The sequence below is a fragment of the Anabrus simplex genome, chromosome 1 (genome assembly GCF_040414725.1).
Source record: "Anabrus simplex isolate iqAnaSimp1 chromosome 1, ASM4041472v1, whole genome shotgun sequence".
Classification (NCBI taxonomy): Eukaryota; Metazoa; Arthropoda; class Insecta; order Orthoptera; family Tettigoniidae; genus Anabrus; species Anabrus simplex.
In genome coordinates this window covers 456,385,275-456,400,965 of record NC_090265.1, presented here as the reverse complement: position 1 = coordinate 456,400,965, position 15,691 = coordinate 456,385,275, and the positions used below count along the sequence as shown (strand labels likewise).

General features: G+C 40.4%; 1 protein-coding gene across 1 annotated transcript in view; it reads left to right on the top strand.

Annotated features, from left to right (window-relative positions):
- Positions 1 to 12,271, top strand: part of LOC136867292 (chymotrypsin-C) — a 60,156-nt gene extending 47,885 nt beyond the window's left edge. The window contains exons 5-6 of the mRNA XM_067144446.2: positions 10,679 to 10,836; positions 12,043 to 12,271. Coding sequence (XP_067000547.2) covers positions 10,679 to 10,836; positions 12,043 to 12,225 — 341 coding nt within the window. The 3' untranslated portion in view covers positions 12,226 to 12,271. The remainder of the gene's footprint in view (positions 1 to 10,678; positions 10,837 to 12,042) is intronic.
- The last annotated feature ends 3,420 nt before the right edge of the window (positions 12,272 to 15,691 follow it).

Genomic DNA, 15,691 nt, shown 5'->3' with positions numbered 1-15,691 from the left:
TACAGATACGGCAAAGAGTAATAAGACCAAGGTTGTAGATCATTCCAAATTGAACGGAGATTGTGCAATCTGTTATGCGATAGGAATTTCAGAAGGTCTGCACCATTATTAAAATTGCCTGCATATTTCGATATTCTTCGGGGATAAAAAGTGAAGAATTTAATGATCTTGGATGTTTTCCGTTCGTTACAGGCTAAAACGTATAATTTTGTCAAATTTCAATTATCTTCTTTTTCTTCTGGCAGATTATGCCGCAATCTGGATTTTCGGCGAGGCGGGTAAAAATTAGGACTTTCAGAAACTAAACCAAAAATTATGCAGATGGTCATTATTACCCCTTAAACGGAAAGCTGTACGAAAATTTCGCCAAAATAGTCAGTGTAGAGGCACACAGTCGTTACGATTTGATTTATATAGATAAGGAATCTGCTCCATGTAAAACACCTTTTTGGTTATGGCCGCTGGACTTAACCTGCAAAACTGACCATTCATGATATCTCCCTTATTAATCCTCCTGACGAAAAAATGCACATGAAAAAAAGGTTTAGAGGTGGAATTCCATCACGTTTGGTCGATTTCCAGTCAGGTTGGTCTTGTTCTCTATATATTGTGCAAGAGTAAAATCACCATTTCGGTTCCCTATAAACCGCCAGTCCATTCCGGAATATGAAATGTTATTTACGTTTAAAACCTACCTTTGGACAGGTGGATGCTAAATATGAATTTTGGTTCGAATGTCTTCAGTAGTTTTCAAGTTGTAAGGAATACGCTTTACACGCACCCGCTCGTGAGTTAAGTCCGATGGGACTTGTACAAAAAAACGGTCCGTTAATGATATCTCCCTTATTAATCCTCGTATCGAAATGATGCACATGAGAAAAAAGGTTTAGAAATTAATTTCTACCAAGGCAGGTAGATTTAAATTAACGTTGGTTGTGTATATTTTGTGGAAGTGCAAAATCACTGTTTCGGTTTCGTATAAACCCCCAGTCAGTTCAGGGATTTAGAAACAATATTTGCCCTAAAATCTATCAAGGACAGGTGTATTCTAAATATGAGAATTGGTGGAAATACATCCAGTAGTTTGTAGCACTCGCGTACATACGGCGTAATTAAGGAAGAAAATAATACAGTTAAGATAGCTGAAAGTAATAGAAAATGGATTATAACTGAGGACAGCCGGAAAACGACAAATATGTAAATGCCAAGTTAATGTATTGGAAAAACAAATGCCCCTCCATAAATTATGCTAGTGTGAGTTATGGATATAATAAAACGGTAACAGAGGAGCAATTTAGGTCCATTGATTCCTAGGTAAACAAATAATAAGAAGATGACTAATGGTGTTATTATTTAATCTATTCGAAGGCGGTTATAACATCCAACGATATTCCGCCAATATCCCGCAGATAGGCCGATTGACGCCTTTCTTGCATTCTACCCAAGGAACAACCAAGAATTTAAAAGCATAATGAGGAAAATGGCAATACGTTACTTCCCTGCTGGCATGCAGTCAGAGACGTTGCCATGGTAAACTGTAGGTTCGTTGTCGGTCTGTCGGTCACTCAATGCAGAGCATGGTACCAGCAGAAAATTGTAAATTTCTCCAACATGTAAAGAGTAAGGTAAATTATAAACATAAGGAAAGTTGTTTATAATGAAGAGACGTTTCACGTACGGTAAACGAAGTTTACAGAAAATCAATAGTATAAGAGAAAATGGAGGAAAACCATTCTGGTTTTCCAATAAACAACCCGTCTATTCAAAGATTTTAAAATGATATGCATATCGAAACCTTCCCCGGGAGGAGTATGCTCTAAATGTGAAGTTTGGTTGAGATCTATCCAGCCGTTTCGACGTGATAGTGGAAAAACCATTCTGGTTTTCCTATAAACCCCCCGTGTATTAAAGATTTTAAAATGATATGCATATCGAAACCTTCCCCGGGATGAGTATACTCTAAATATGAAATTTGGTTGAGATCCATCCAGCCGTTTCGACGTGATGGTGGAAAAACCATTCTGGTTTTCCTATAAACCCCCCGTGTATTCAAGGATTTTAAAATGATATGCATATCGAAACCTTCCCCGGGATGAGTATACTCTAAATATGAAGTTTGGTTGAGATATATCCAGCCGTTTCGACGTGATGGTGGAAAAACCATTCTGGTTTTCCTATAAACGCCCCGTGTATTCAAAGATTTTAAAATAATATGCATATCGAAACCTTCCCCGGGAGGAGTATACTCTAAATATGAAATTTGGTTGAGATCTATCCAGCCGTTTCGACGTGATGGTGGATAAACTATTCTGGTTTTCCTATAAACCCCCGTGTATTCAAAGATTATCAAATGATATGCATATCGAAACCTTCCCCGGGATGAGTATACTCTAAATATGAAATTTGGTTGAGATCTATCCAGCCGTTTCGACGTGATGGTGGAAAAACCATTCTGGTTTTCTTATAAACCCCCCGTGTACTCAAAGGTTTTAAAATGATATGCATATCGAAACCTTCCCCGGGATGAGTATACTCTAAATATGAAGTTTGGTTGAGATATATCCAGCCGTTTCGACGTGATGGTGGAAAAACCATTCTGGTTTTCCTATAAACGCCCCGTGTATTCAAAGATTTTAAAATAATATGCATATCGAAACCTTCCCCGGGAGGAGTATACTCTAAATATGAAATTTGGTTGAGATCTATCCAGCCGTTTCGACGTGATGGTGGATAAACTATTCTGGTTTTCCTATAAACCCCCGTGTATTCAAAGATTATAAAATGATATGCATATCGAAACCTTCCCCGGGATGAGTATACTCTAAATATGAAATTTGGTTGAGATCTATCCAGCCGTTTCGACGTGATGGTGGAAAAACCATTCTGGTTTTCTTATAAACCCCCCGTGTACTCAAAGGTTTTAAAATGATATGCATATCGAAACCTTCCCCGGGATGAGTATACTCTAAATATGAAATTTGGTTGAGATCTATCCAGCCGTTTCGACGTGATGGTGGAAAAACCATTCTGGTTTTCCTATAAACCCCCCGTGTATTCAAAGATTTTAAAATGATATGCATATCGAAACCTTCCCCGGGAGGAGTATACTCTAAATATGAAGATTGGTTGAGATATATCCAGCCGTTTCGACGTGATGGTGGAAAAACCATTCTGGTTTTCCTATAAACACCCCGTGTATTCAAATTTTTTTAAATAATATGCATATCGAAACCTTCCCCGGGATGAGTATACTCTAAATATGAAATTTGGTTGAGATCCATCCAGCCGTTTCGACGTGATGGTGGAAAAACCATTCTGGTTTTCCTATAAACCCCCGCGTATTCAAGGATTTTAAAATGATATGCATATCGAAATCTTCCCCGGGAGGAGTATGCTCTAAATATTAAGTTTGGTTGAGATCTATCCAGCTGTTTCGACGTGATGGTAGAAAAACCATACTGGTTTTCTTATAAACCTCCGTGTAATCAAAGATTTTAAAATGATATGCATATCGAAACCTTCCCCGGGATGAGTATACTCTAAATAAAATTTAGTTGAGATCCATCCAGCCGTTTCGACTTGATGGTGGAAAAACCATTCTGGTTTTCCTATAAACCCCCCGTGTATTCAAAGATTTTAAAATGATATGCATATCAAAACCTTCCCCGGGAGGAGTATACTCTACATATGAAGTTTGGTTGAGATCTATCCAGCCGTTTCGACGTGATGGTGGATAAACTATTCTGGTTTTCCTATAAACCCCCGTGTATTCAAAGATTTTAAAATGATATGCATATCGAAACCTTCCCCGGGAGGAGTATACTCTAAATATGAAGTTTGGTTGAGATCTATCCAGCTGTTTCGACGTGATGGTGGAAAAACCATTCTGGTTTTCTTATCAACCCCCGTGTAATCAAAGATTTTAAAATGATATGCATATCGAAACCTTCCCCGGGATGAGTATACTCTAAATATGAAATTTTGTTGAGATCTATCCAGCCGTTTCGACGTGATGGTGGAAAAACCATTCTGGTTTTCCTATAAACCCCCCGTGTATTCAATGATTTTAAAATGATATGCGTATCGAAACCTTCCCCGGGAGGAGTATACTCTAAATATGAAGTTTGGTTGAGATCTACCCAGCCGCTTCGACGTGATGGTGGAAAAACCATTCTGGTTTTCCTATAAACCCCCCGTGTATTCAAAGATTTTAAAATAATATGCATATCGAAACCTTCCCCGGGATGAGTATACTCTAAATATGGAGTTTGGTTGAGATCTATCCAGTCGTTTCGACGTGATGGTGGAAAAACCGTTCTGATTTTCCTATAAACCCCCGTGTATTCAATGATTTTAAAAGGATATGCATATCGAAACCTTCCCCGGGATGAGTATACTCTAAATATGAAATTTGGTTGAGATCTATCCAGCCGTTTCGACGTGATGGTGGAAAAACCATTCTGGTTTTCCTATAACCCCCCCGTGTATTCAAAGATTTTAAAATGATATGCATATCTAATCCTTCCCCGGGAGGAGTATACTCTAAGTATGAAGTTTGGTTGAGATCTATCCAGCCGTTTCGACGTGATGGTGGAAAAACCATTCTGGTTTTCCTATAAACCCCCCGTGTATTCAAATATCTTAAAATGATATGCATATCGAAACCTTCCCCGGGAGGAGTATACTCTAAATATGAAGTTTGCTTGAGATCTATCCAGCCGTTTCGACGTGATAGTAGAAAAACCATTCTGGTTTTCTTATAAACCCCCCGTGTATTCAAAGATTTTAAAATGATATGCGTATCTAAACCTTCCCCGGGATGAGTATACTCTAAATATGAAGTTTGGTTGAGATCTATCCAGCCGTTTCGACGTGATGGTGGAACAGACAAACAGACAAACAGACAAACAGACAAACAGACAAACAGAAACGAACAACTTTATTTATAAGATTATTTTTATACCACTCCCCTCGCCCCCTGCCAAAAGGGTGCTAGGGGTGTCTTACCCTCACGCGGTTTGTCTCCTGATACTAATTGATAAGTGTACCACGTTTGGTGAAATTGCTCCAGTGGTTTAGGAGGAGATGTGTCATATACACACCCACACCCACACACCCACGCACACACATACATCAATTTCACCCCCTTCGCTCCCCACTTGGATTTGCAAAAAATCCGGAGTAATACTATTCATCTCAGAGACCCTGAAATCTATGGATTCGAAACTGTTTTTAATTATTTCTATATCTCACCCCACCCCCCCACCCTTTGCTCCCAACCTAAAAGGGGGCTGGATTTTAAAAAAATTCTAGAGTATCACTTTTCAACTCAGCGACCCCGAAAACTATGAATTCGACACTATTCTCGATTATTATTGTAACTACCACCCCCCTGACCCTCTCCCTTAAGGGCGCTAGGGATGGCTTACCCCCCACAGTGATCGTCTCCCGATAGTAAGTGATTCGTGTACCAAGTTTGGTTGAAATTGCTCCAGTGGTTTAGTTGGAGATGTGTCATTTACACACACACTTCCATTTCTATATATAGTAAGATTTTTACACTCGTTCTTCACCCCCTTTCCATCCCCGCCCAAAGGAGTCCTATGAGTGCCTTACACAACAGTATATTTTTTTCCCAGATATTAAGTCTTATTTGTACCTATTTTGGTTGACAGCTATGCCCAAACGTACATGCATAATCTCACTGCTCTAGAATCCTGGAGCTGACGTTGCCATGGTTACGGCAGTTCATTTCTTTATCCGATTCCTAGAGCAGGGGTAGTGTGGTGCCAATATCTCCGTAACGGTTGGTTTTAGGGCCTTAAAACATGGTTTTCGGGCCCGTAGGGCTTACCGAGTTTTGTTCTTTGCGTCAAGAGGATTAAATTGAGCTTTGTCTCGTCCTTATACGACAAATTCGATATTTTGCCTATAATAGTATAAGAGAAAATGGAGGAAAACCGTTTTTCCTATAAAACCCCCGTCTTTTCAAAGATTTTAAAATGATATGCATATCGAAACCTTCCCCGGGGTCAGTATACTCTAAATATGAAGTTTGGTTGAGATCTATCCAGCCGTTTCGACGTGATGGTGGAACAGACAAACAGACAGACAAACAGACAAACAGAAACAATTTTATTTATATAGATAAATGTTATCGCGTGGGTCAAATATTTTTAATACTTTCCTCGACTTATCATGGGACAGTGAGAACATGTCACGAAGCACTCACTCAAATAGAACAAATTATAGGTCCCAAATACGCTCTCACACACATCAAATCTACCAACACCAGTGAAAGAAGAGTGAAATTCCTAACTACAAAGACTATTAGAAATGATCTCAAATATTCAAACAAGGACTACGTCTACATAATTATTACAACAGAAGATAGAGAAAAGTATAATTTAAATTCTTAGCTGTAGTAGACTTGGCTTCTGGACTCGGTTGATGATCAGTGAATATTTAACCAAACTCCATCTCCGATATTATTCTCCCCCGGGCTGAATTATGCCTCACATTTTAGTTACACATGGCTGCAGCAGGCGAGGACTTAGGACAATTACAAACTCCGTCGTAATGTTGAAGTTCCATTCTTCTGAAATAGTTCAGGACTGCTAATGATCTTCCGTCTTCTGGTGAAAGCTGAAACTAAAAAGTTTGTTTTAGTAATAGTTCCCAACACACACTCGATTCTCCAAGCTGGCTCAGTTTTTACGTACTTTAAGTTTTCCCTCAGATTTATAAAATTAAGGAAATCTGAACTGCTGCGTTTCCAATATTTCCGTATCTCAAAATTTCCTCAGAAGCAGAAAAAAATATCGTCTTTCATCAAATGAATGCTTGTAATGTTCAACGTCATATATGCCGTCTCCAATAACACATGTGCTCTTACAACACGATGACTTGTACTTGTGCGAAGCAATTACTCCCGTAGATAACTCAAGACACATAAACGCAAAAAAGCAGAAGAGCAAATGAGAAAGATTCCCCCAGATACATGGGTATTTATTTCTTCAAGACGTAGGTGTGTTTGTTAATTGAATTTTATTGGCTGAGATTTAGCGATCGGGTAACCTTGCGATCCAATTGGTTAATTATCATGACGTCAAAATCTCAAAGTAGTGATCGCTTTTGGTCTCGTAGAGTTCCTGTCCACGTGCTACTTATCTGGTGTCTTCAACAAGGCACAAAAAAACCCAGACTCGCTTACACAGCGGGGAAAACCTGTTTCACTGCGGGCTAGTAGACAGTGCAGAGTTGAAATCTCCTTCCTGGATGATAATTTTATGCATTGTTCCACCCCAGTAATAAAATATTCTTTCCATACAAACCAATAACCAATTTTCAAGGGTGCAATACATACATACATACATACATACATACATACATACATACATACATATACATACATACATACATACATACATACATACATACATACATACATACATTAAGGCAAGTTATGCTAAAAGGGAAGAAGATATACGACTCAGTTGACACCTTTATGCAAATTCTGCGAAAAATCGGACTGTACTAGAAGACCCTCAGTCTTAGCCAAAAGATCACGAATGAAGTTCTGAGGATCACTCTCGGAAAGGTTTGAGACAAAGAAAGGTTTCAGACAGGTAGATGGACTTTCGCCTCTCCTCTTCAATTGTGCATTGGAGAAGGCCATCAGAGAGTGGCGAAAGTAACATTAGATTGTATTAAAGTATCCGTTATTGCCTGATGATATATGAAGTGATAATGAAATGCCTTATGTAACTACCAAAATTAATAGTCTATTTTGTTTACAATGCTGTACCTTTATTAAATCATTACACCCGTCAAGCGCTAATTCAATTACAGTAGAGCTGCTAATATGGCATTGAACAATGTGGTTTTTTTTTAGATTATCAGGAGTGAAGCCTTTTCTGTCCTCTGTTAAAATCTGCTTAAATTCGGGAAGACTGTCCTTTACGTCATACGAGATCAGTCTTTCAGTCTTATGAAGAATATCCACAGCCTGTTTGTAGCTAACTGACAGGGTCAGGAATAGAATGAATGAAGAATGAAATACCGCTAAAGGAAGAAAATGCTGCCGAATACGAGATCTGACGTGCTTTTCTGGACAAGGATTAATGGATGGCAAATGAAATATAGCGAATTTGCTGAATAAAGAAAGACCAGTGAAAACAGAAAAAAAACTGTCTCACCCTACGTTTCCCCGACATTCACCCCTTATGAAGTGATAGAGGTCAAGAATGAACCATAGCTACTGCCAATGAAAGGAAATTGTGTGCCCTGGCGAGGCCTGTCGCATTCCCCTGGGTATAAAAGATTAATAAATAACAAATGAAATTGTTTCAAACAGTGATGCTGATATAAAGATGAAATCAGAAATTACAATTGTTTTATGTGTACGTGACGAAGCAGGAAAACCCTGATAAGGGGTAAGTAGGGAGTGGACACTGTCACATTCTGAAACATGAAACTTCCCTGTGGAATTCTCAAACAAGACCTCTCGCTAATGAGATCCTAGAATAATTAATGACCACGGCGCAACTTTTACTCGGCGCAACTTTTACGACACCGATCATTTATGTTTATCTACCGAAGGCGAGAGAAATACCCGCCAGGCAATTCCCGAATGTTAGGCTACTTGTCAAACACCATGCTGCCAAGGTGGGATTTCAAGTGTCACTTAACAAAACGACTATAGCCCAATGAGAATGGGAAGAAAATCCAAGGGAATCATGGTAGACTGTCTAGATTTTGCCGATGACAACGCCATTCTATCGAACGATGTATTTGCTTTACGTCGCACCCACATAAATAGGTTTTATGGCGATGATGGTATAGGGAAGGCCTAGGAGTGGGAAGGAAGCGGCGGTGGCCTTAATTAAGGTACAGCCCCAGCATTTGCCTGGTGTGAAAATGGGAAACCACGGAAAACCAACTTCAGGGTTGTCGACAGTGGGGCTAGAACCCACTATCTCCCGGATGCAAGCTCACGGCTGCCCGCCCCGAACCACACGGCCAACTCGCCCAGTGAAACCGCTAGTAATCAAATCGAACTGTCACAGGAAATCACCGAACAAACTGGCCTGCAGATATCATTTGAAAAAACAGAAGTAACGACTAACATCAAAGACGAACCACCAAAACTTGGGACGAAATACGGAGACATCGGGCAAGTAGAAAAATGTAAGTACCTGGGTGTGATCATCATGAAAAGTGGACTGAACAAGAAAGCACTTAAGGAGCGAATACGCAAACTTGAAATAGCCTATCAAACGTCCCGCACGATCTACAACAACAACAAAAATGCCTTTCCCAAAATACTAAGGTACGTCACTATGAAACGGTTCTGATGCCAGTAGTAGTGTATGCATCCGAAAACCTACCCCTAAATGCCAATAAAGGACGCCTCGAAGAAATGGAGAAAAAGGAACGCAGAATAATTAGGGAAATCATGGGAGCCAACTACAAGAATGGCATCCACCAAGAAAGATCCCACCGGGCGAGTTGGCCGTGCGGTTAGGGGCGCGTGGCTGTGAGCTTGAATCCGGAAGAGAGTGGTTTCGAATCCCACTGTCGGCAGCCCTGAAGATAGTTTTCCGTTGTTTCCCATTTTCACACCAGGCAAATTCTGAGGCTGTACCTTAATTAAGGCAACGGCCGCTTCCTTCCAACTACTAGGCCTTTCCTATCCCATCGTCGCCATAAGACCTATCTGTGTCGGTGCGACGTAAAGCAACTAGCAAAGAAGGATTCAATTAGGAAGTCTATAACAAAATAGAGAAAATTACAAACATGATTCGCAAAAGACGGTCACCTCAAACGAATGGATGGAAACAGGTTGATCAAACAGATCTTTTACCTATTTGATTCAAAACCTAAAAACACAATGCCTTTGTTTTGAAACAACAAAGAAGACCTCCAATTGCTACAAATCGAACTGGAAGACGTCTTTGGCAGAGGGTTCTTTTTTTCGAAAAAAAGATAGCGACGAACAGGCTAAACCGAGACGAACAACCGAAAAGAAGACATGGTGTCCCATAGACAGAGGAATTCAAACAGGCCCACTCAGAAAGACTGAGGGAATTCTGGGTTCAAAAGAAAGCAAAGCCAAATGTAACAAGACTTAATGTGGTCTTCGATGAATCCAGCGAATAAATGACAATAAGAAGAATATGGGATTTCGTCCCTTTAAACACTTTTACGATTTTGAAGTCGCCGAGCTGCCGAAATTTTGTCCCGCTGGAGTTCCATTACGGGTCGGTAAATCAACCGATATTACCGGCATGAGGCTGGTTTATTTGAGTACATTCAAGAATCACTGTTCTGAGCCTGGATCGAACCCGTAAGCATGGGCTCAGAAGGCCAGTGGTCTGGCGACCTGAGTCATTCAGCACGAATGATGTCGAGATGTATGTACGTGTGTATGTGTGCATGATCTTCTTCTAGGTCGTGGTTCGATTTAGAACGTCTTGATTCTTCATGGAATTCCACGAACAATACTCCGCCATATAACCCGGTCTTCTGCTTTTCCCATTACTTTTTTCAAGTGGCAAATTCGCCAAACTCTTTATCTGGTCAATGTACCGGTTCGGAAAACGTCCCCTCAACCGTTTTCCATTAACGTATATGCTGTCTATGCACAATATATTTAACTGCACTGTAACTTTTCCAGGTGACGATCAAAGAAGACTTATTCAGAAATTCAACGTTGACTTTCATGAATGCTCCGCATACTTCAAAGGTACCTACTTTCCTGAAGGAATTAAGGATTCCATGCTATGTAGTGCCTATAAAAGTACTACCAGCACAACAAATCCTGATACTTGCAAGGTAAGTGAACAGTATGTAGAGAGATTTAACTTTCAGCGCGGACAAATATGAGCAGACGTCTACTATAATGCTTGTAGTACATTTTATCCGGTTTAACACAGCCTCATATTAGGCAATCCGTCTACGTGTTATATTGTTCTAGTTTTACAACCCTGCTGATCTAAGGGAATAAATAGCTCAATTTTTATGTTCAGTTTCCTTCACTGTCCCTAGAATTAGCAATGCTCATTCAAAGAATATTTTTGAGAACTCCCCAATGTGGAAATTGGTATCTTTCAACTTTTTGTCCTATAAACCGATCATTTTTCTGAAACTCGATTTTTAAGAGGATTATTTCAGTTTGATGAGTACGATAACGAAAAATTAAGTTACAAAGAAATTTGAGTAAATGATTCCTTTATTCATTCTCAAAAGAATGCTGGTTGAGTTGTCCAGACTGTAAAAGCGCTAGTATTCCCACCCCAAGTTAGCGGGATCGATCCCGGCTCAGTTCGCTGGTATTTGCAGTTGGTCAAACAAGTCAGCCTTGAGTAGGCAAATTTATCGGTACATAAAAGAACTCCTATGGTACAAAACTCCGGGATCTCGGCTTCTCCAAAATCAATTTATGCCATTTAGGCTTCCTGCATGTCCTTTTTATGTTCCATCTTATTTTACCAGATGGTAGAGAAACTGGAACTCTGGCAACTTGTAGCCGAGTTTTAATTAATGTTGTGGGGGTAAACACCAAATGTGTCACAAAAGTTTTACATGCTGACATTGTACGATATGGAGTGCTGAATGGACTCTCTTCCGTCCTTCAGATATCCGACTACCTCTGCTGGGTTCACCCGTGATCTTCGGGTCGAGAGGCCAATACTCTACCATTGATCCACAGACGGAGGTCACATCAGTCACACAAGATGGAATTATTTTCCTTTGTTCCATTATCATTAGTACTCTGAGATTCAGTATTTTATTGTTAAATATGTTGAATATTGTGTGAAGTGTATTGTTTAGTCTGATTTTTTTTCCTTTACCAGATATTCAGTCACGTGCATCGTATTTGGGTCTATTGAACCTGAGAAATATTTCATTATTCTTGTACCTGGCCATTTAAGAAATTTAAGACTTGCTTCCTAATATTCTTTTCTCTTGAGATATGTATATACTCATATCAGAATATTCCCTTCAAAAAATATCTCTCATTCCTTTCTCTTTTTATAGGCTAATTCTGGAGGCCTTCTCGTCAAAAAGATGTATGATTATCCAGTGTTAATTGGTCTGGCATCCTTCACACATAACACAGCTTGTGACATGAGAAACCCCAGCATTTACACGGATGTCTCTTATTATTTGAAGTGGATTGAGTGCATTGTCTGGGGAAATGAAGGAGTTATACAACAATGAAGTTTCTTGTAATTTGACAACCATTATATTCTTGGAATTTGATATAAAAATATTAACAGAAAAATACTTCCATGGGTTTCCATGAAGGAAAAAGATGGGCATGATATGATGAGACCAGCAGTTATTAGTTTCCGTCTTCCAAATACTGAGGTGAAAATACTAACTGCAACACGAGGAAGGAGGTTCTTCCGGTTATTTTATATATGTACAGTATACAGCGTGTCTGAAAATAAGTTACGGAAATTGCAAGAAGACGAAACAAAAATCGATCTCTAGCGTATTTTATTTCCTCCTCGTGAAAGCCCACCAGAAAATCGACAAATAAATGTAAGTTCAATAGTGAGCAACTTCTGTGTCAACCTGTAGAGCGTGCAGCCAGCAAAGCTCTCATGCTTGTTAACCTTGGGCGGTGCGCTACTGAAGCACAATGAAGTGTCGCTCACTCACATGCAATCTTACTAGTAATGGCGGCATATCACAGAGCAGCATCTGATCATCATGCTCAGATAATGTAGTGTCTTTGTTTTGATTATTAAGGGTACGTTTATGCTGCAGCTTCGCTGCCGGCTCATGGATGCTCGCCCTAGCACTTCGCTGCTGGCTATAGCCTGGCTGCTCGCCATGGAGCTTTTACCCTGCAGCAGCCCCGCGCGCACGCTGCTGGCAGCTCTCAGCTGTAGTCGAAAATTCAAAACAGAGGAACTGATAGTTAAGGCGGTTTTTATTTTGCATAATTTGATTATAGATATAGAGGGCATGAACTACCGAGCTCGATAGCTGCAGTCGCTTAAGTGCGGCCAGTATCCAGTAATCGAGAGATAGTGGCTTCCAGCTCCACTGTCGGCAACCCTGAAGATGGTTTTTCGTGGTTTCCCCTTTTCACACCAGGCAAATGCCGGGGCTGTACCTTAATTAAGGCCACGGCCGCTTCCTTCCAATTCCTAGGCCTTTCCTATCCCACCGTCGCCGTAAGCCATATCTGTGTCGGTGCGACGTAAAGCAAAAAAAAAAAAAAAAAAAAAAAACACCTCTTAGACTACGAAGACGTACTTCCAAGAGCTACCCCGTCGAGGAGAAAGAACACAGCTCCAGCTGAAGCTTCTGAAGTGCGGAATAAATTCAGAGATTTTTTTAACGAGTCGCAGTTCTGTTGGCGAGTGTATCTTACTATAATTTGGTGTACTGAATGTGAAATAAAAAGTGTAAAATGCTTAGCCTGGATTTTGCAGTGCATTTCCACGGCGGGAGTTGATTGAAGAATGAAGCTACAAATGCTTCATTTCGTAATTTAATAGTGTACTTTAAGTAATGTAAAATAGGGGGTTATGGAGTATGTCATTTTGACTTTAGTTACTGTAGGTCTCCTTAACAACATTTTTTTACAGTTTGAAAAAATAACTGTCGAACTTTCCATGAAAAAGGAGGTACTTCATATAAATCACCTGCTTGTAAAAATAGAGGTCCCCAAAATGGCAAGATTAAAAGAACAAAGTTGATGTAATCGTTCCGCATTCTTTTGCCACGTCATTCGATAGTTTGATGATGATGCTTGTGTGGGCTAACATGTAAGTCATCGGCCCCTGATGGTACAAGATGAGACGAAATGGATTAAAAGTTATAATTAACCCATTGACTAGGATTAGGAAAATGCTATTTGCTTTACGTCGCACCGACACAGATAGGTCTTATAGTGACGATGGGATAGAAGAGGCCTCTGAATAGGAAGGAAGCAGTCGTGATCTTAATTAAGGTACAACCCCAGCATTTTCCTGGTCTGAAAATGGGAAACCACGGAAAATCATCTTCAGGGCCACCGACAGTGGGGTTCGAACCCACTGTCTCCAGGATGCAAGCTCACAGCTGCACGCCCCTAATCGCACGGCCAACTCGCCCGGTAGGGTAAAATAGTAGTTAACAATAAACCAATTAAAACACAAATAGTTACTTTACTTTTAAACAGGATAAAACAAGCCACTCTCTCTCATAAAACGTAGGAAAAGGTCTACTGTCCGCTCGTCATCTCGTCACTCCTTTTATCTCATATGAAACTCGTGTGATGATCCGCATGCCGCTGGCTCCAAATCGCATTGAGTTCGAAGACAGGTTCAGATAGCAAGTGAGCAAGTGATCACTGAACGTGTGTATAGAGTGCGAAAAGAGGAAGAGTGGGAGAGCGGGTGACCTTGAAAGAACCAATCACAGTCCAAGTTACAGGATTGCCAGCGATGGGCCAGGCTCGAAAATCAAACGTGTTTGAAACCATGGATGTGGCAAGGATAGCAGCCAGCAGCGCAGCTATGAGCCGGGCTCCAGGGTAAATGCACTGATTGAGATTCATTGGTTTGTTTCATCATCGCCTAACATCGAACAGCGAGGCTTAGCGATGTGCCAGCAGCCAGGCTGCAGCATAAACGTACCCTTATGCACTGAGGTATTCTGAACCGACTGATGTACAAAACTTAAAACGTAGTAGTAAATTTCCTCCCGGTTTAGGATGAGCAAAATGCATTTACATTTCGTGCATGTCATAGATCGCCACACCCCAAATGATATACCCACATAACAATACTTATGTAATAAAAGTAAACATTGTAAACATTACAAGCACGTCCTGTGGTATTGACAAGTATTAAAGGGTAAGTTAGAACAGAGTATCCAAGCATATGTACATAAATAAAGTTGTAGGTGGTCCGCTGTCTGTAACTTCGGTTTTTGTTTTTTGGCCAATTTTTCAGATACTTATTCGTTTTAGGTCAACTCAAGACCGAATCGGTGGTTTTTAGTTTTCGTGTCTGTTTGTGTGATCCACCATCACGGCGAAACGGCTGGATAGATCTCGACCAAACGTCATATTTAGAGTATACTCATCCCAGGGAAGGTTTCGATATGATATCATTTAAAAATCTTTGAATAGACGGGGAGTTTATAGGAAAACCGTTCCTCCATTTTCTCTTATACTATTGATTTTTTTTTTTTTTTTTTTTGCTAGTTGCTTTACGTCGCACCGACACAGATAGGTCTTATGGCGACGATGGGACAGGAAGGGGCTAGGAGTGGGAAGGAAGCGTCCGTGGCCTTTATTAAGGTACAGCCCCAGCATTTGCCTGGTGTGAAAATGGGAAACCACGGAAAACCATCTTCAGGGCTGCCGACAGTGGGGTTCGAACCTACTATCTCCCGAATACTGGATACTGGCCGCACTTAAGCGACTGCAGCTATCGAGCTCGGTGATTTTTTCTAAACTCCGTGAAACGTCTCTTCATTATAAACAACTTTCGTTATGTTCATACTTTAGCTTACACTTCAAATGACGGAGAAAATTACTATTTTCTGCGGGTATCATGCTCTGCATTGATTGACCGACTGACAGACAACGAACCTACAGGTTACCATGGCAACGTCTCTGCTTGCCATCAGGGAAGTAACGTATGGCTATTTTCGTCATCATTCCTGTAAATTCGTGGTT